Below are 22,745 nucleotides of genomic sequence, written 5' to 3' on the forward strand. Positions count from 1 at the left end.
AAACATTCACATTCTATCATTTCTTCACAATATTTTAAATAATCCCACTTGGCCTGTTTATCTGAGCGAGCTCATCCAACCTCTTTCACAACACGGACTATCTCTTCGTTCTAGTAACGAGAGAACCCTTTTAATACCCTGTCATCGTTCTAATTTTCTTGCCTCCTATTTCACAGTAGTAGCCACTCGATTGTGGAAAAATATACCTACTAATGTTAGAGACGCCCCTTCTTTATTTACATTTAAGTCAAGATTAAAATGTCACCATCTAAATATTTAAATTGTTCTTTTATCCTTCTTTTTTCCTTCCCATCCCCTCTCCTCTCTTCATTGTATGGTGTTAGTTTTTTTTATATTCGTAGTATAGTGTTAATTTTTTCTATATTTTTTTTTGTTAATCTTTGTTTTAGCTTTTGTATAAAATTGTAAAATTTAAAATGTCCATGTATTTGTAATTTTCTCAAACTGAATGGTTTGGGTAGGTAAGAAGAAATTGCCTTAAGGCAATATGCCCGCTCTTATATGCATATAAAATGTTAAATAAATTATTTTTGGAAGCCCTATAACAGGGCTACGGATAGTAGCGAGAATCTCCATTCGGTAATCATAGAGAGGGGGAAAGAGACAAAAAAAATAAAATGTGCTTTTTGCAGAAAAAAGGCCTGCTCTTGCAAAACTCTGATGTGTGTTATGTCATTATATATCGATCATATAATTTTATGTTTATATTAGAGTACTTAATTGTAATGAATCACTAAATTATTTTTTTGAAATAACTTCAAAAATAATTTAATACGTTCTGTCATTTTAGTGCGTAGATATGTGTATCGTGACGTACGCTTCCCCCGGTTTCATATCGATATACCTACCTTAAACTTGAAGGGGGGGAGGGGTCGGTAGTGTATCTTCGTAATCGCTAAGCCTTGTAAATGCCTAGATTTCCATATTCTCTTCTCAAAAATATTTCCCTCTATTGCAACAAATTTAGATCTTAATAACTCCCTAGGGATAAAATTTAGCCTGTCGGCAAACTTTAGGACAATATTTTTAGACGTTGCCTAGTATTCGGGTGAAATAATTGAGACATATGAATCTCACCGGCGCGGCGCGGCGCTAGCGTCAATAAAGGTTTCAGGTATTTAACTTCACAATACTCAACAGATGGAAAAATTGAAGAAATGTGATGTTCAAACATAAATAGAATGGTAAATGTTACACAATGCGTGAAGTGGCCTCTTAAACCAGCTAATGACAGGTCAAAAACCCTGTAAGTTATATTAGTTAAACAAAAGGTAGATAGTACGCCATGATTGGACATAATAATAAATATGAAACGATGGCAGATAATGCACCCACATGCTAGGAAATCGTAAATCATTTTTATCAATTTTGACATGCGTGCAAATTTTTCCGGGTTAATTCTTCTCCAGATTGGCTGGCTCGGCCCGTATCGTCGACCAATCTGAATTCGATATTTTATCGTGGCCCCTCCCACTGCGCACGGCTCCGCCCTAGGCCCCTCTCGGGGGCGAACCCTCTCTTTAGTTTACCTCGACCACCGTGGACGACCGTTGTGTGGTCAACTGTGAAAACGGGAGTGAAAAATTACGAGACTACCAGCCAATCAAATATGTCAAAATAGTGTTGTGATAGTGTGAATTTTAATTAATTTTTCCCTTCCGTCAAATAAAGTCTTGAATAGATTTCAGTTTTTAAACTTGTGAAATCAAACATAAAATTATCTATGTACTACCTACTAAACAAGTGAACAATTTTTTTAAACAAAACTATTGTAAACAATGTCATTTAGCTGTTCAGACAATAAAACGCAATACATATTTTTTTTAATTTTATCTCATTTGAATTGAATTTTACCGTCTGTATTCAATTGAACCAGGCGTGAATTCTTTATGACTATTTTCAAATCGACCATGAGTCTCTCAAGATCTCCAACTTCTTCGATCGAAAGCCCACACAACGATATCGTCAGTGATTTTACTTCCAGGAGTGAATGCAGAAGTCCAGCATTCCACGACAGTGCACACCCAGGAAGAGAACATGACCTGGCATCATTCACAGCGAGAGAAACCATTCCATCATCAGTAGAATCGAGCAAGCTCAAGTTCGGAGTGGATAGAATCCTATCTGGTGAAACCACTTGCCTAAGAAGACCAAAACCCTTACACAGATACGGTAATGAAGGATTGCAGGCTAACGCTAGGAGCTCTGAGTTTTCAATTCTTTCTTTGATCAAAGGAGCAAGACAATACATCAAAGAAACATCTCCTGTTCAGAAATCCCCGAACTCTCAATGTCTTCCCCATTCGGCTCCTTGTTCGGATTGTGTGACCTCGCTATTTCGATGTTGCAGACTCAGTCCTTCTTTTCAGAGAAGTCAGGATTCTCCTAATCATGGGTCTTTGAATTCTCCCGTCAGTTCTGTTGGGCAAAGTGTGGTGTCCGGTAGTGTTCCTGTGACGTCTCTGCATCATGGAATGAGTTTTGGCATGCAGAGATTCATCACGACTTCGACAAACATTGCTGACGGTTTGCAGATAGGATATGGAGTCCATGTTCCCGCCAGTATGAGACACCTCACCGTCAGACAAGTTCCAGGTTTGTACAACATAAGCAGATATACCTACAGTAATAGCTGTAGTACAACTCGCGTGTTTTCCTAATGATATACATATCTGTTGAAAGATTGGCTAAATGTCATAAGTGGAAACACGCTATGGTGAAAAAGAAATGTTCAATGCATCTACTGACACACTAGAATTAGGTTTGTACACTAAAATGTAGATTTTTCAGAGCCCATCAAACTTCAAAATTGTTTTCCTTCAAAAATGATAAAAAATCGCAAATCATGTTATATGGAAATTTCTTCAGTTAAAATATGGAACTGAAAAAATAATTGTGGAAGTTACTCAGTGTATAAAATAATTACGTGAAACAGTATTAACTTCCATATTCCTTCCTCAAAAATCTTCGTCTTTATTGAGATATCCATATTTATCTTTAGTGAAATCCTTTGAGTATCAAATTCAACGGTTTTATAATTTGTTATTAATATCCAAACATACCTACCTACAAAAAGTTGTTACTTTTTAAACGGATTGATGATTGAATAGATATGATAGATAAGAGTCCTCTTTAGGGTCGCTATCCTAGTGACCACATCGACAAAATTACCTGTTTTGGCAAACAGATTTAATCTAGTTCTTCTAGGTCTTAGGCGGTTTTACATCGAGTGTCGTTTAACCTCACCCAGAAATCAATATGATTTGACATAGGTATTAATTTTAAAAGTAATATTTGAATGAATATGCCTACCTTTGTATACTCATTTATTTATTAGCTTCAGCCTCACCAACTTCAAAAATATATTTACTTTGGCGGGCTTATTACGAAATGCAATTTCTTCCTGCCAACCAAAAACGAACCGGTCAAAATTTTTACTTTATTTGAACAAATATATATATATATATATACATCCATGTAATTTTTAAACTTTTTCAATTTTCTTTCCCAGATTGCATAATGTAAACATTATTTTGAATTTATTTCCATGCCTAGTATTCTGTTTATTCTGTTATTTTCAAGTATTTTTCATACCCTTTTTAATTTGTAGTATATCATAATTTTAATTGTTCTGCTTTTGTTAAATAATATTATAGTTTAAAATTTAAAAACGTCTCTAAAAAAATTATTATCTGTATGTCCCTAAATGAGTTTTTTTTAAAAAAACTCCTTGGGAATATTGTATATAATTATGTATAATATGTTTTCAATATAACAAAAAAAAATTTTAAAAAAATAAAATAAAAATTAAATTTAAAAAAATAAAATGTCTCTGGTGGTTTTTTCCTATACACACTAGCGCCACGACAGTGTATTTATAAGAAGATTGTGTAAAAAAATCGCAATAAATAGTGCAAATTTGTGTATCTGGGAAGCATGTTTTCAAGAGATGGAGGAAAGAAAAAAATGTTGAAAGGATACTGAATGCTGGCAACAAAATGAACGGCACACTAAACACAGTAATTGCTAATCGAAGCTAGACTGGCAGTGCACAAAAGGGTGTTAGTACCAGCACTCATGCATGGTAGTGAAACATGGAATTGGCAGAGAAAGGATGAAAGCCGAGTGAACGTGGTCAAAATCCAGTCTCTTAGACGAATATGCGGGAAATCATTGTATGACAGAGTTGCGAATTATGAAATCAGGCGAGAGTGCGAATCTGAGACTGGTATAATTGATAAGAAAAATAGGGTCATCATGATGGTTTGGTCATGTAGAACGAATGAATGACGAAAGAATAGTAAAACATATAAAGATAACGATAATTTTTGGTAACGTAGGTCGAGAACGACCAGGAAAGACGTGGCATGATCAGAAAAACCCAAATCTCAAGTTTCGTTATGTCAAAAGCAAACACAACCCAAGGGCATGTATGACAAGATGAATTAATTTGGAATAAATTAGGAATCTTGGTCCATCCTCTCTGCCGACCTCTATGGGGAAATGGCGTGATGGTAGTAGTAGTACTAGTAGAAATAATAGAAATACGGCAACGTATTGGTATTGCCAAAAGTGCTTTGAGTCGGCTGGTGAAGATTTGGAAGAATCGCAATATAACCATTAACACCACAAAGAGACTGATGAAGGCCTTGGTTTTCTCAGTGTTCATGTACAGTGTGGAGTGTTGGACTCTGAGGGAATCTGAAAAGAAAAAAATCAAAGCTTTCGCAGTGTGGTGTTAGGGGCGAATGATGCGGATTCCGTAGAAGGCCAGACGTACGAATGCATCTATACTCCAGGAACTGGAAATAGGAGAAATACCATGTGCGAGAAAAGAATCCTGCAGTTCTTTGAACATATTTCCAGGAAGAACACTCATAGTAGGAATAGAAAACTATTCTCCTGAGAAGTGTAGAAGGGACAAGGTTGCGTGGACGTCAATCGAAAAGATGGAACGGCATAGTCACTGAATTATCAGAATCATCACAGACGAATGCCTATAGAAGAGCACAAGACCGTTCCAGATGGAGGGAGACTTGATGAAGGATTGATTGATGAGAGCGAGTAACTTCTACTCCTACACGCCATTTTGATGTAGCGATACGCAAATAAAATGGAACGCCACATGCGTCTATCCTGATTCCTGATACACATTTCTAGCTTCGACCACATTCATTTATTCATCTTATCATTAAATTCCCTTCAATTGTATCTGCTTTTTAAAATATATTTATTAAAAGAAAACAACAGTCATTGTAACAAATAAAAAATATTTACAAATAAACCAAAATTATGGGCCAATTATAGTTTTCTATGTATAAGTAAATACAATGCAAAAAAATAAGAAAAACAGCGTATCCGTGAAAAGGCACTTCGTTTAATTCCGCTTGTAAAAAAATAAAATATAACAATAATAATAAAAAAGAACATATTGTATTGTATTTGATTTATTTTAGATAAGTGTTCAAATAAAATTGTAACATTTAGTTATACCTTAACTAATAAACGATATACATATAAAAATAATTTCAAAAACAAAACATTGTTATAAAATACAGACGCTTTCTTATGACACAATACCCAAAGGATGTTTTTTTTTTGTTGACTGTCTTAAAAAAGTCCTTTCGTTTTTATTTTGTTAATATTAGATTTTGGTTTATCTGATTTATCTTATTTAGGTCTTTCTTGGTCGTCATTGTCTTTCGGTACCATTCATTCTCGCCATTTATATCTGATTTACCATTCACTCGTCATCCATTTGTTCCACATGACCAAACCTTCTTAGTGACCCTTTCTTAATATTTTTTTTAGAAAAAGATAAAAAAATAAATATATTAAATACATTTATTTATTGATACTTTTACATCGTTTGTATTCTTTTTTTATACAGAATAATGTTCCCTCACTGGGGTGTCCCGTGCCAAGGGAAACATTTTACAAAATGTGAAACGTGCCTTAAATTAGCTATTTAACAAAGTTAACATAATAATAATAACAAAAAAACGTAATTAATCCAATTAAACTAATTATCATTAACAAAATAAACAAAAAAAATCAAATAATCATAAAAAACATGACCAATTTATATAGACCAATAGAACAAATTTCATAAACAGAGCACACATTTTACCTATTTGGCTTGATCCACACATCGATTTGTGTGCAACCCACCTCCACTATCCTTTTCTTACTAGCAACTTTATATTGTGAGAACTTACTAATTGTCCTTATGGATAATGGAAGTAGATTGTACACTTTAACCGAGTAGTAGGCCAATCCTCTTTGACCGAAAGTTGTATTAATTTTCAATTGTTTTTGCAGCATCAGGGTGGAGTATTTAGTAACTCTTGTATTTGTCGAAGGAGTTATGGAAGGTAGAGAATAATGTTTGTGTGCGTATAGACTCACTCATAAAAGACTCACTACCTTCTATTTGGAAACAAGAGTAATGAATCTATTGATGTCTTTATTGGTGTTGATCGTCTGGAGAAAAAAAATAGCACTAAGTACTTGGGACTGTTAGTGGACTCGCAGCTTACTTGGAATGAACATGTTGAGCGCGTGAAAGGAAAGATTGTCCCTGTAGCTGGAATACTGTACAGATTTCAGAGAATGCTTCCAGTTTCGCTGCTTCGAGCAATCTATTTTTCTATGGTCCTTTCGCATTTATCATACCTATGCTGTGTTTGGGGTTTTGCAACTAAGAGCAAAATTTCTGAGGTGCAGATTATTCAGAATAGAGCGATCAGAAATGTGTTTCACCTACCGTATGATACTCATGTAAGGGACATTTATTTTGAAACAAAAATCAGGCCTTTTAGCATGCTTTCCTATTTCGAGATAACTGACACTATCATTAATACTACTCTCGACTCAATGCACAGTAACATAAAGCCAGCTTTCATTGGAGACATCCATCGGTACAGTACTCGATCAAAAAACAATATATATATTGGATCTGTGAAGTCTACGAAGTTTGGTACTAGATCTTTACAATACATAGGTTTCAAGGAATTTAATAAATTGCCACAAAAATTTAAAGTACCTATTTCAAAATATAGAAACAGGACGTGCGAATTGAAGAATTATTTTTTCCAGAAGTACTTTGAATAAATAATGTTAGTTTATAGAGAATGCGCATTCTTGAACATATACCTTTTAATATTTCACCGTTTTTGCTTGTATATGTAATTTTTAATACTATTTAAATGTTATTTGTGTTTTTTTCTTTTTATATACTTTTTTTGGCTTGTATACATAATTTCAATTTTTTCAACGTTTTTGATAAAAAAATTTAACCTGTATTGGGTGTGCGCATATTTTGTTAATTAAAAAAAATGATTTTATTTTGTACTAGTTCAGTATGTATATATACATCCATGTAATTTTTAAACTTTTTCAATTTTCTTTCCCAGATTGCATAATGTAAACATTATTTTGAATTTATTTCCATGCCTAGTATTCTGTTTATTCTGTTATTTTCAAGTATTTTTCATACCCTTTTTAATTTGTAGTATATCATAATTTTAATTTTTCTGCTTTTGTTAAATAATATTATAGTTTAAAATTTAAAAACGTCTCTAAAAAAAATATTATCTGTATGTCCCTAAATGAGTTTTTTTAAAAAAAACTCCTTGGGAATATTGTATATAATTATGTATAATATGTTTTCAATATAATAAAAAAAAAAAAAAAAAATAGTAACAGAGCTTTTACATAAAGTTGTTTAATAGATTTTACACTAAGATTTTCGAATATACTGAGGGAACTAGTTCTGATTGGGACTCTTATGATAATTTTTATTAAAGCTTTTTGTGCAATTATTATTTGCTTGATCAGTGTGTTATTTGCACATCCCCATCCAATTATCCCATATTCCAAAACTGATTGAGTTATTGCGTAATATATTTTTACAAGTTCCTTTATGCTAATTATATTTCTTTTATTTTTAAAAAAGTAAATTAGTTTTTTCAATTTATTTTTAATATGTTAAATTCTTATCTATATAAATTCCCAAATATTTAATTTAATCTACTCTGTCCAACGATTTACAAATACATTTAATATTCGGAATCTGGTTATTGTAATTACAGCTGTCAATAGTTGAGGAAAGATTTGGATTATATATAGTTTTATATTATATCCCTAATATTACAATTTTCTGTCCATTTTCTAAAAGTCGTAAATAACTTGTGCTTTAAAAGTGAGAATCGAATTGTGGTAGTAAGATTTGCACCTCGGACCTTCGGTCCGTGGATACCACAATACTTCCACGGGACCACAACGCGGTTCATTCATCATAAATAATAAATGAAAAATCTAATGTGCTACGGAACGGAATCTCGCATTAAAGCCGATAAATAATAATTTATAAGATCAATTAAGATTAGTTTATGACTCCCAGTCATTAGTAAAGTTAAAACATGTAATAGAAAGTGAATATGGTATTAAGAACTTGTTTCACTTAATAGAATTATGGATATTTGCACCCCCGCTGTCCAGGGCCCGTTGCCCGTAGTCTGTGGCCCGTGGCCCGAGCTCGTTACTCGCTCTGATAAGAAATAAATTGCCATTTGATTATTAATAATAGATATAAGCCCGCCACGATGTAAAGGTTAACGCGTTCCATTCATACGTTATTAGGAGATGCTTAAAGAGATTTATTACATTGTATTGATTCAACTTTAGTAGCCCTCCAACCACTAACTCAGGAGTCACAAACCATTGAACGGGAATGAATTTTCTATTTAATTGTTTGTGTAATATAATATATCGTTGAACAAATAAGTAGGATAAGCGAATTTAAAATGTATGCATACGATAAGTATGTTAGGATAAGATCGGTCGGAAGATTATCCTAATTTGATATTATTGAATTACAGTTATTTAGAATTAATTAATTTATTTTATTTATTTATTAACATACATAAGGTTATTGAACATTATTTGAGACAATAAGTCCCAACTCCATGGGGCTAAAAGTCCTGTGTTGAGATGGGACGAGCAATTAGTTGACATAGACACATGAGTATATCACCACAAATATAGGATTAGAAACATAAAAAATAATTTAAAAAAATATTTTTTAAAACATATGTGGCACATCAATATGGTAAACAGTAAACTCAAGCATTTGAAAAATCATCAAGGAGTTTCCCACTCAATTCCCTCCCACTAAGGAAAATCCAATCCTTAACTCCTTTCTTGAAAATATTTTTTGTCCTATAGAGCTTAATACGTTCTTCCAAAATATTGAACACTCTCGGTGCGATAAATAAGAGATATCTCTGAGCAAAAGTCGTACGTAGGTAATGATTATTAAATGATACGCGAAAGAAATTACTTACATGAGCTAAATTTTTCCCCGAGTTTACAATATTAAGAATAATTTACATTCAATAACTTTAGTCATCAAACGTCACGTATTCGTTTGAAGGCTGTCGGCGTAGAATAGGAGACTTGTTTTTGTTTAGTTTTGTTTTTTTTGTACCACAACAGGCCAGGAGGCCCAATTACAGTGGTGAATTACGTCACAGAACACCCAGGCTTGAGAAAAATTACATTTATTTTTTATGTGTTCTCACCGGGAATCGAACCCAGAACCTACCGTGCGTGAGTCAAGCATCTTGATCACTACATCACGGAGGCCGCCGCATTTTGCATGGGAAAGAAAGAGATGAAACGTACCCTCGTTCTAAAAGATTCTTGCTAAAATCATATGAATGCGGGACAGTGTCCCATGTGAAATAGACAACATGAATGAAAGAAGGTTAGAACGAGATAAATAATATTGTTATTGGCATGAACGAGATAAGAATGATGATTATATTCCTATGCATTTTACATGCCTACACTAAAAAAGAACGAATTCTTAACGGCAATGATTAATATGAGCAAACGTTTTCTCTTCCCTTTGGAGTATGTGCCCGCCTACAAGTACTTACACTGAGCATTTAATAAAATCGCATATAATATTACGATTCAGACATTTTTTTTATTGATTTGTTATATTTTTCCAATTCATGGCTTTCATAAGCAAATAAAGTTTTCGTTTTGTTTTAAAATGAAGTTATCTTATTTCAGTAGACTGGAGTAATTAAATCGCAAAAAGGATAGGGGGAAAATCTGGCTTTTTTTTATTTATCATTATTTAAATAAGATTTTTTTCATTTAGGCACGAAGCGATATTAAAAACACCTATCCAATCAAATATCTCCCTTAGAGAGTTGAAACCTTTATCACGTGGGTGAGATTCATCCGGCTGACCATTTCACCTACTAGGCAACGCAATTAGAAAATAATTTTTCATTTTTTATGCTTCTTCTTATATCAGTTAGTTTAATCAATAATGTTTTGAATATGTCCAAATGTTTGTAGACAGGCTGGATTCTCTCCCTAGGGATTTTATTTAGATATAAATTTGATTTAACAGATGAAGAAAACGTTTTTGAGAAGGGAAGGGCCTATCTACAAATATTTGGACCTAAAAACATTGTTAATTTAACTGATTCAGCCGGATGAATCTCATCTATGTGATGAAGGTTTCGGCTCTTTTACTTCACAAAAGTCAACAGGTGGAAGAGTTGAGGAAATGTGGATGTTGCACAGTGTGTAAAGTGGCCATTTCAGCCAGTGGCAGGTCATAAGCCCTGTAAATGCGTAGACGTCCATATTCGCTTCTCAAAAATGTTTCCCTCTCTGTTGCGACAAATTCAAATCTAAATAACTCCTTAAGAAGGAAATCCAGCCTGTCTACAAACATTTTGACATACTCAAAATATTGTTAATACATAATTTGTATTATTTTTAATGAAACATTGAGGGGAGATCCTTAAGCCCACCATCCACCCGCGGCTATTATAGAGTCCTGGGGGATAGAGGAAAGTTATTATAAATATTCCTAAGGAATACAAACTCTATGCAGATTATGGAGGGGAAGTAGGATGTATGGACAGAGGCCAACACGTCGTCCCCACCCCTCAGAATCCTCTAAATGCCTCTGTTTTTTTTTTATTAAAAAAATATATATTTACACATTTTTTAATGAAACAATACAATATGATTCTGAAATATTTATCAGGTTAGGCACCCCTGGTGACGACCCGTCTGAATACATTACGGGTCAAATCGGATCCCGCTGTGAGAAGGTAGCCATAAATATAATAAGGAGAAATACCTCCGCTATTCCTTCCGTGGCCATACTCCATCACACCCTGACTACTTGGCTTCGACTAGCTCGTCTCAGCTGCCTTTTCAATCCACTATCGCCTAAGTCTGTGGTTTGTGGCCAGCCATACCTATAACTCATCGTCTAACTGGTGACGTTTAACTTCCTACTTAACCTGTGAACCGTAAAGGAATATCTCAAAGGACCAGACAGGAGAAAGAAATATAATTTATTACCAAATTTAATAAGATATTTCTGGCTCGAGCGTATCCATAGCTTTTCATACAAGTTGCCAAACTCACATTAAAAAGAGCAATGAAAGAATTGAATTTTAATCGCGGTTTACAAAATTCGTTTATTTTAATGTTTTTAGCACCGTATGTCTTTCTATCGAAACCGATTTTTCAGTAGGCACAAAAAAGTGTTAAAAGTAAATTTTTGGCATACAAACATATTATTTATTTCAATCTTCGAGTACAAAAAATGAGTATTTTGACTTACTAATAAGTAGCTAAAAGCAATATCTTCCAGCCAACCATAACACAGACTGGTCAAAAGAAGAGTTGGTCAAAAAATTGTACTTAATAACAAAATATATATCAAAAGATATATGATTTCAATTATTTATTGACAATGGGGAAATATTACATACTACGAATACCGATAAAAATATATGAAATGGATTTAAAATAATTAATTGTATTTTCAAAATCAATATGGATATTGTAGAGAAATGTTTTCATACATAAATGTAATAAAGAAATTCAATAAAAATACGTTAGTAGAAAAACGCGATGTGTTTGACCTTGGTTGTTATGACGTCAAGATTCATGAAATTGTTCGACACTAATTTCAATGGTCGGAACAAATAAACATGAATCGTGACGTATTAGGGGCGCGGCCAATGTAATGACCGTTTTTGCGGGAATTTAAAATTGCAAATTTAAAAGTATTTTTTATGCTACTAATAATTAGGATTTTTTTACTGGATAGTTTTTTATAGGCCTTTATTACTTTAAAAATGTAAAGAAAAAAAATGTGATATTTCCCTATTCTTGATGGAATTCCATTGTAATGATGAAATAACATATATTTACATAATAGGGTATTATAACTCGGGTGGAATATTGGATTTAACCTACTTTACAAATAAAAGATTTTTTTTAATTCTCCTAGTGTTTATATAAACCCTTATAATGAATATTTTCGTTTCGAAAATAAGGCCTTTTGAAAACGATCGTTTCGTAGGTTGGTAATAAATTTTGTCACAGAAGTTCACGAGTAATGCATTCATTTTAATGTTGGTAGTGCCACAAGGCACATATAGAAATATAAGAAGAGTTTTCTATGCATATTATCTTAATATTTTTATGACACTGTTTCTAAATTAAAGTCGAAAATTATAGAAATATTGATAGAAGCAGATATTCAATTAATTGTGTTTTTATTATTTTATTTTTTACTTCTAGCAAACTATATTTAACATAATTTAAATTGTCTTAAGCGAAAACATTTTTTTTTGTGTGTGCATGAGTGTCCCATACATTAGTATATTAATACATTTTTTTTTTCAATATTTCTGTACCCTACTGTTTGTTTACCCAATAAAATAAATAAATATCTAACTTTGGTACTACCTACTCAAAGCGCTATAATCTTCTATTTCTTATTTCTGTGCCATATCAGGTCTCCCCGACGGCGACGTTGGGGATCACTCTAAAGTAGGCATTCTAGTCCTGCGCCAACTGGAACAGCGCCTCAACCCCGCGCACTCCCGTCCAGTCGCGGATATTTCTCAGCCGGGCATCTGTCGCCTTCCAGCTCCCCGCTTTTCCTCGATCTCCCCATCGTGATAAGCTGTAGAAGCACATATTTACTTCCGCGCATGATATGGCCCAGATATGCGAGTTTTCTCTGTTATATTGAGGACAGTAGTTCTTTTTCGGCACTGGTTCGTCTCAGCACCTCCATGTTGGCCGCCAAATCTGTCCACGGGATTCTCAGCGTTCTCCGGTGAAGTCATATTTCCAAAGCCTCTGATCGGTTCACGAAGTTTACCTTGAGAGTCCACGTTTCAACCCCATAAAGCAGTATTGACCATCCTATCACTGCAGAAAAATGATTTCATGCCATTGAAGTACTTTGATAAAAAATCTAAATATCAATTTAAAATGTAATTACAATTTTCGAACCGGATTGTGGTCCCGTGGTAGTATTGTAGATTCACGGGCCAAAAGTCCAAGGTTCAAATCCCACTCTACCACAACTCGATTTCCATTTTTCTAGCACAAGTTATTTACGACTTTTAAGAAATGGTCCGAAAAGTTAGAATATTTGAGTAAATAATAAAAACTCAAGTATTTCTCTTTTTTTATAAATTATTTTATTAGTAGTGTAGTACTATTTTGATAGTATCTATATGTTTTATTGTTATTAAATTTAAAGTGCTGCTATTGTCCTTTTCCATACATAAGATTTTTCCCTTTAGAAAGGCACTGCGAATTTATATACCTTAAGTTAACTTATAAATTGATTTTCACAATATTATATTCTAACTGTAATGAAAAATACATTTATCAACGATGAAATAAAATACGTAGATAATAAATTAAACAACATACCCTCCCGTACATCCATTCAATCGCCATACTAACATAAAACTTAAGTGCATTTCTAGCTTTCTTTTTCTATTTTTGCATTTTATTCTAAAGTTCAGTATGTAGAGTAGAACATAATGCATTTCTCATGCATTTATCAATGTTTGCACATGCCGACAAATGTCCATTGTATTTTCATACAAAATGCACATACAACACAGCACTGCTAATATCTTTTTCCACTAACGAATTTGCAGTTCTGAATCAAGTAAAGATATCATCATCGTTGTATCCTAAGCCGCACCTGACGGTGCATAGGGAACTACTTCGGAACACCAAATGCAGTGTCACGTGAAGGCAAGGTCCCACACCCAACGCTAGACTTAAAATTGAGGGTTTCCGGCATGCTTTCCGAATTTTTTTGGAGAACAAGCATTGAATTGCGTTATTCCAGGATTGTTCAACGATCTCCAGAAACCCTCTCTTCCAAAGAAAAGATCTTCAAATGGAAAAAAAAAACTGAAAAATACATCCTAATCACATTATACTAAATGTTAACTATTTAATGTATTTTACATGATATTTTGAGTTTCTCCAAATTTTTGTAGACAACGACTGGATTCAACTCCCTGGGGAGCTGTTTATATTAACATATTACAACAGAGATGAAGAACATTTAAGAGAAGGTAATATAGAAGTCCAGGTATCTACAGGGCGTTTGACCTGTCAATGGCTGGTTTAAGTGGCCACTTTACACACTGTGTAACATTCACCATTCTGCCTATATTTGAACATCTATATTCATCTGTTGATGTTTGTGAAGTTAAAGAGCTGAAACCTTTATTTATGCGGGTGATATTCATCTAATTGAATTATTTCACCTACATACTAGGCAACGCCTGAAAATATTATTTTACACAGTGTGTAAAAAGTGACCACTTAAACCAGCCATTGACAGGTCATAAGCCCTGTAGATGCCTGGACTTCTATATTACCTTCTCTTAAATGTTCTTCATCTCTGTTGTAATAGGTTAGTATTTTACATGCACGAGTATTTCACATATACGCCCGGAGGGCTTTTACAAATAGATAAAAGATATAAAGTAAGGAATAAAATATAGCATTTGGTACATTCAATTCAATTTCTTTATTTTATACGTTTATGAACATTACAAAAATGTTTCAAGGCATACATAACACGAAAAATATTATATTTAAATGTAAATATACAAAGATGGTAAAATAAAAATACGTAGCAATTAAAGAAAAGGGATGCTATCCTCTCTAAACTTTTTTTCACTAATATGAAAGATGTCGATATCCGAAAAGATGCGGTTGAGTAAAGACATTGCTCTTCTGTATACTTCAAATACATATTCCTACTAGTAAAAAAAAACATATTTTAAAAATACATATTTATATATATATAAAGATGACATAATATGCATAAATCTTCCGTGCGCGGGAAAAAGGGCTTAAGTCATAAAATCGTCAAAATGACTTAAGTATATAGTTAAAAAGCTTTAATATTCTTTTTGCGCATTTTTGGTGTATTTGTCATAAATTATTGATACTAATCAATCGTCGCATTACAGGTCAAAGTCTTTAGTCATACTTTTTTCAAAAATTGTTTCGATTTTGTTATCCAAAAGACTTAAGTCATGTAAAAAATAAAATTTAATGCAAAATTTAAAAGACACAAAATGTCAAGAATAATTTTCTAAGTATGTAAATTTTTTTTACTTAAAACTGTTGAATCTTTATGATTTGGCAGCTGTTTTCTCTATTTTTGGACACACTCAAAACTTTGATTGGCTCTCCTGAAAAATCGACTTTTTTGACTTATGCCCTTTTTCCCGCGCACGGAAGAAATATTCTAAAACATTTGAATGAATCAAATATACCCAGCAACAAAAACTTTTTTTTTTCAAGACGCGTTAGCAAAATATAAAAATCCTAAGTGTTACCATAAATTCACAGTTGTAAGCGGGTTATAAAATTATTAACAAATTATTAACATACTTTAAAATGCTTTAAAGTGTACATCTGTAAAAAAAAAACCAATCAAAATTCATATAGGTATTTATATTAATATAAGAAAAATAAATGTTTGTAAAACCACATTTAAAAAAAAAAAGGAAATTTTACCGGGAATCGAACACGAGACCTCAAGTGTGGTAGGCGGACTTATCCCCACTCGATTAGCTTTTTCAGGATTTTTACTTGAGAGACCCGTAGATGGAGGAGTGCTCTCCCGAAACGTTTTTAGAAGAGAATAAAACGTGGAACAGTAATAATAACATTTTTATAATAATTTATGGCATGTCTTCTTCATTCCTCCACTATTTCTGCATTCATCAAGATTCGGTTTTCGGCCAGTTTCGGCCGCGGTTTTTGTTTCCACCGAAAATCAACCTAAACTTTGGCTCAGCTAAAACCTGCGGTAGGGATGGGTCGGATTACGTCATTTCATTATATATTATTTTATTTTATTCGACATAATTTTTTTAATTTATTTTTTAATTATTTTATTACTTTTTTTAAAATTTATTTTATTTTGTTATTTATTTATTTTTACACTTTATTGGGAAAACAACAGTTCTACGAACATATTTTATAGTAAACAATAGTTATATTGCTTAAACTCAGAACCAATAACAGGTTTCCACAAATTGTGCAAAGTTAGTAAAGAAAGTTAAAAATTAGTTTAATAATAAGGAATATTTTTATGTTTTTTTAAAATATATATATATTTTTTAATAACTATAAAAAAAAACATATAATCTTTTACAGAATATTTTAGTTTCTCTTTCCTATGTTACACAACAATATTATAACTGTCCATTATTTATTATAGGAGCAAAAATTCATTAACATTTTCTTGTATACCCACGAACAGGCCATGCCTTTGTGGGATTTTTTTGTTTACTATTTTTACTATTAATATGTATTTCATTGCTGTGTGATTTTACTTTATTTTTTTAATACTTTGTTTTACCTCTTATGTATATTGTAAAAAATAAAAAATAAATGATAAAAAAAATATATATAATACAAAGAGATTTTGCATGTAAAAATTACACCATTTTTCAACCCTTATTTTGATGAACTAATAAGGCCTTTTTTGGACGATTTCTGCCGAAATTAGAACAGAAGCCGAAATTCAGAGTCGGTTTCGATGTCGGCTGAAAATTTTGTTTCGGTTGGCTACTACTAATTTTGCCTCCTGCGATATTTATTTGCCAAGGGTGCTTTTAATGCACCATTCCCCCCTTTCCCGGTACTTACACTTCTTTCAATCTCTCGAATACACTCAAAACATTATGCATATATTGAGTTACGTATAATGAGTTAGAAATTAGCTTAAATATATCATCTCTTCAAGACCGCCGAAATAAATCCGACCTATTTAAAATTCTCAACTCACTCTTTGATGCGCCTGAACTACTGAGCTCAATAAAATTAAATATCCCAACCAGAAACCTCAGACAAAACTTACTCTTTCATACCGATAACCACAGAACTAACTATGGTTTTCATTCCCCCATGTCCAGAATTCTTAAGTCTGCCAACAAACATACCAGTCTTGATTTCTTTGAAAACAAGTTGTCTTTTTTCAAACGATAACTGAATCAAATTCAATTATAAACACATCTCTCCCGCTTCCACTCACACCAAGTCTACTATATACCATTGTGTATATCTACTTTCCTTTATAACAATTTTCTACGTACAAATTTGTCCTTGTAAATGCTCATTGGGCATATATATAAATAAATAAATAAATTAGCCGCTAATCTAATAAAAAAATTAATCAAATGAGGTAATTATTAGTATGGTTGGGACAGTAACATTGACCAGTAGCACTTTAAGGAAAATTAAGATTTTGGAGTAATCAGAGCAATGAAATACGCGTTTTGATTTTCAGCGGGATTCATTAAAGTTCTTGTGCACTCCATAGCACTCTGTAAACAGTAAACGGATGAAATATTTTGTACGCAAAACATACAAACATTTTAGTTAGCACCCTCATAAAATTTAGTCATCCAAACTATAGGAAGATTTATTGGAAAGAGTGGCGTAGACGTTTACAAGTTTTATTTTAGTAAAAATGAATTTAATTATTTTTATTTATTTACTAACGGACATTGTCCATTTACACAATTTATGTGGTTTAAATACGAGTATTACAATAAAAGAATAGTTAAAAACACTTGACGAAGCATTGACAAACATAAGGGACATCAAGACAAGATCTGGACTATTTATTTAGTGCTCGTTAAAAAAAGTCCAGATCTTGTCTTGAGTTAACAATACGTCAAGAGCCGCAACTTGTAAAAGAACGGCACCTTTCTTCTCAGAATTTCCCCTAAGCTTTGCTAAACGCTGTATAAAACAAAATACGCAGCAGAGTTGGGAGGAAAAGTGATATTATCTCAGTTTCACTGTTCTATGGCTGGCAGCTTTCTGCTAAGCTACGTTTAAATATTGTTTATAAATATTCGACATTTAATATAGTGAATTCCTCTGTGTATTTTTATACGGAAACATTTTTTTTTATTATATAAAAATAATCATTATTGACTACGCCTCTGAATAAGTAACACACTATGTACGTCACGTGTATAACACATAAGTATCATATGTTTTCTCAAGAAGCGAATATACGAGAGAGCTATTCGTCAGAGAAATATAAACATTTCCTCTTTGATAAATTTACATAAACCATATTCCTTCATCTTCCAAACTGTAACACGGTTCAAAATACTTTTCATCGATAAATTAGCGCAAACCCTGTACACAGTACACACACTTCCAGATTATATTGTTTCTCAACAAATCATAATAAGATTAATTAGGTAAACATTTTTGATACATGAATCACGTCTCAAAATGTTCTAAATAGGCATAGGGTCAAAGCACCAATGAATGACCGTTTAAGGTTCAGCTTGTAGTGAAATCCACTTTAAAGGTATAAATTTCATTATTTAAGCGTATAAAATAAAAGAAAACAATAAAAAACACAATTATTTTTCTAAGTACTTTTACTTTTTTATTGAAATACGAGTGTTACAATTATAATTAATATTACTCTAAAAAAATAGCAGAATCACCAGTGAAATGGCCGCTACTACCCCAGTAAAAATAATACTCAGATTTAGTTACATCATAACGTTATAAAACACCCTAACACATTAGAATTTGGATATATTCAAAGAATTGCATAAGAAATAGCATAAAATAAAACACTTACCACGCCTTTCCTTATAAAACCACTATCAATCTCAGAACAATAACGGGAAGATGCACTATTACCTTTTGACAACTCACAGTTCAAAACTGATAGATTTTTTTCTTACCAAAAGAAGTGTGCGCCTACTGCTTTTGTCATAGTTTCTAGTGTTAAAAGTTTTTTGACTGGACACATGTAGCAATTCTTATTATATTGTGTTTTATTAACCAATGGTCATTTACTGGGGGGTGGTCATTTACTGGTGCTTTGACCCTATATCATACTGCTTTTGTCATAGATTCTAGTGTTAAAAGTTTTTTGACTAGACACATGTAGCAATTCTTTTTATATTGTGTTTTATTAACCAATGGTCATTTACTGTGGGGTGGTCATTTACTGGTGCTTTGACCCTATATCATAAATATTATAAATATAAATGATAATGCTAATTATAAACTTGAATAGGAAATCAAACATAAAAATGTTTTCATTTTTTAAATTATTTTTTTTATTGATTTATAACTACCCCATCATCCTCGTGGTATAGTGGTCAGCGCGTTTGCCTACCTTGCAAAAGGTCTCAGGTTCAATCTTAATGATTATAACTATGGAAAATTCGCCATAAACATGAATTTTGCCTATAATTAGATAAAACAAGAACAGTCAGTCAATTGAATCAGAGGCAATTTTTAATAAATAAATTATATTAGCTATTTCGCGACGTTTTTTTTACATATTTGAATCTATTGATCGTATTTAAACTCAAGTTTCAACCGGAAACACATGTAGGTTCTTGACAAATTTCTTTGGTAAATATTCAATGCGTGATATCTGCACATTGAACATAGGATTCCACATTTGTGATGCATATTCCAAGTTGCTTCGTACCAATGTACAGTAAAGGTATTAATTATAATTTGCGTTCCATCAAAAACTGCAGCAAAACTTCGATGTAATTTATTTGGGGAAATTAAAATATATATTGGAATTATATCATGCAGAAAACTAGATGCCCTGAAAGCGTTGAGCAGTGTGGCGCGCAATATGGTTTTGGTCAAACAAATAAACACTTTTTGTTCAGAATATGTATATCTAATTTTACATCTATTAAGCGGCTATCCGAAGTGAAATTTACGACTGAGAGTGGTGTTTAGTATATTTGCGTTAGTTGTTCTATCACTGATATGAAAAGTATGGAAATTACTGAGCTGGCTACAAAAAAATATTGTTACCATTCAGAATCTTTGTGCCATAGATCTTGACCCATAAATTTAAGAATAATGAGAATAATAATAAGAAAATCTTTGAGCAATAGAATTATGAATAGTCCAGAAACAGCATACGCGCATTAAACAGAAGGCGACTAAACTACTCTTAAACGAGTAGTTTTACGTTTTGAGCCATTAGTATCTTCGGAGACGTCACTCAGTGCGCAACTCCCTATTTGAATTCAACTATGCAGTGTTGTGTCATTTTTAAGTGTAGAAATACTGCTTGGATCTTAAAGAAAAAGGATGGGATTACATTTCATGTATAAGTAGTAAATTCATGTGCAAGTAGCAAATGCATTACTTCAAAAGTGAATTATTTTTCCATCCGTCAGATTGTCAAAGAAAACAAAATTGGCATTTTGTCAGTGTTGCCAGGGTAGTCAAATTGTTTACCCTACTTTACTCATCTAATATGGGAGAACTAATGAAAATTGGACCTCTCGGATTAAACAACGCGGTATTTTTTATCAGTCATTTGACAGACATCTATAAAACATAAAATATTATTTAACATGACATAAAAATATCAGTTTTATGCTAAATAAAATTTGTTTTATTTTTTTCATTAATTAAATTACTCTTATTAAATGAACCTTTTACTATCTACTCTGTTGTGTCAATCAATGTTTCCGCGTGTACAATAAAATTTTAGAGAAATCAACAAATTCCTTTTTTTTTAAATATAATTTTCTTACATTTGTGTTTGATATTATTGTTCGCGATCTAGCAACACTACGCGGTGTCTTCACGCATGCTTTTTGGACACAGTCCGATGTATTCAAATATGATTTTAAGCTCCTTCTGGACTATTCTTAATTCTATTATTTGAGCTTAGGTCCCAGTTATCAATAATATAATAAATATATTTCAAATAAAAAATAACTTTTTGCGTTTTTATGATTTACCCAAATATTTCAATCTTGTTGCTATTTTCTTACAGTCGTCAATAACTGTGCTTTAAAATCGAAATCAAGTTGTGTTAGAGCGGGATTTGAACCTCGGACGCGACTCTACCATCAGGACTACAGCCATGCAAGTCTAATGATGTCATGAGAGCAATGAAACCGGTTTTAAGTCTATCAAAATAAGTGGATTAAGGTGTCAACCTGTCATTTATTAAAATTTATTTTTTACTCTTTACAATAAATTGCCAACAAGAAATTTAAATGCTTAAAATAACAAGGACTCGAATATTTTTTTAAGAGAAAAAAATTAGAAAGGAAAAAAACAACATTGTTATGCCATAAAAATGTGGAGTTATCTAATTTTGCATAATCAAGAGAAAAGACAAATCTAACTTTGCTTATTACTTGATGGAGATATTTAAATTTGATTCATACATTAAACAAATGCCTCCTTTTTTGCTTCGTATTACGGACTTCAAAGACATAAAATCTGCATGCCCAAAAAAAATATTTCGATTAATAATGTCCTGAAAACACTTGAGGAATTGTTTATAATAAAATGGAGGTCCTGTACTAAAAAAAGATATTCATGGAAGAATGAGTTTACTTAAAAACAAAATGTAAGACACCATTTATTAAAGATACAAAATTTACATGGCAGACACGTTTTTTTAAACATATATTCAACAATAGGTGGATTTTTTTAAAGTGTAGAATAAAATGTAAAATAGTTTGCAAATATAATTTATAAAATGAGTGGACTATGTTAAATAAAACAAACAAAGTTTAAAAAAAGTTTAATTGATATTTTATTTTTGTTATTCTGGCGATATTCTGCCATTTATTTTGGTTTGCGCCTGAAAAAAACACAAACTGTCTTATTATATCATTGACATTTAAAATAAATATAAATAAACATATAAAACAACTTTGTTTTTGGCCAATTTTTTTTTCTATCGATCGGTTTCATAGCTACACAAGCTTCTTTATCAAGGTATAAACAACTAATGAATCTTATTAGAATTTGAACAGTGGTTAATAAATATCAAATCGAAACATATGGAGCTAATAAGTCAAATCCTTTTGCTATGTTGTTTTTGTAAAGATGGGAGGTGTAAAGTGAAATGGATACGATCTTTAAATCTAGACAGAAGTGGACTTAACGAAATGCAGTTTATTTTCTGTTGATAAATGGTTTTTTTAATTTCTAAGATTTCTGAGTGGTCGAATATCAATATTTTATTGTCAACATGAAAAACTGGCAGAAAATTTAAATGCATTCATGTGATATTCTGGCATTTGCTTTGGCTTGTACCTGAAAAAAACACAAACTGTGCTAATATTTCATTGACATATTAAAAATAAAAAATATATATAATGTGACATGCTTTCGACATTTTTCTAATAAAAAAAGCAAAATTATGTTTTGTGTACAATCCAAGACAAAAAAATATTTTCATTCCTTTCCTCTTTATTTTATCAATACTTATTTGATTATTTTTCATATTTCTAAGCACTTTTTTAGCTATTTTATTTATTACTGGGGAAGGA

The 22,745-nt window shown here is 32.0% G+C and overlaps 1 protein-coding gene across 1 annotated transcript in view; it reads left to right on the forward strand.

Annotated features, from left to right (window-relative positions):
* The first annotated feature begins 1,558 nt into the window (after positions 1-1,558).
* The window catches only part of LOC148285413 (uncharacterized), a 37,570-nt gene continuing 16,383 nt past the window's right edge, over positions 1,559-22,745 (forward strand). Inside the window, exon 1 of the mRNA XM_088225478.1 lies at positions 1,559-2,616. Within this exon, the coding sequence (XP_088081604.1) occupies positions 1,911-2,616 (706 nt within the window). The 5' untranslated portion in view covers positions 1,559-1,910. The remainder of the gene's footprint in view (positions 2,617-22,745) is intronic.

Source organism: Micrasema longulum, unplaced genomic scaffold (assembly GCF_059751315.1).
Source record: "Micrasema longulum isolate JH-2025_06_02 unplaced genomic scaffold, ASM5975131v1 h1tg000037l, whole genome shotgun sequence".
Classification (NCBI taxonomy): domain Eukaryota; kingdom Metazoa; phylum Arthropoda; class Insecta; order Trichoptera; family Brachycentridae; genus Micrasema; species Micrasema longulum.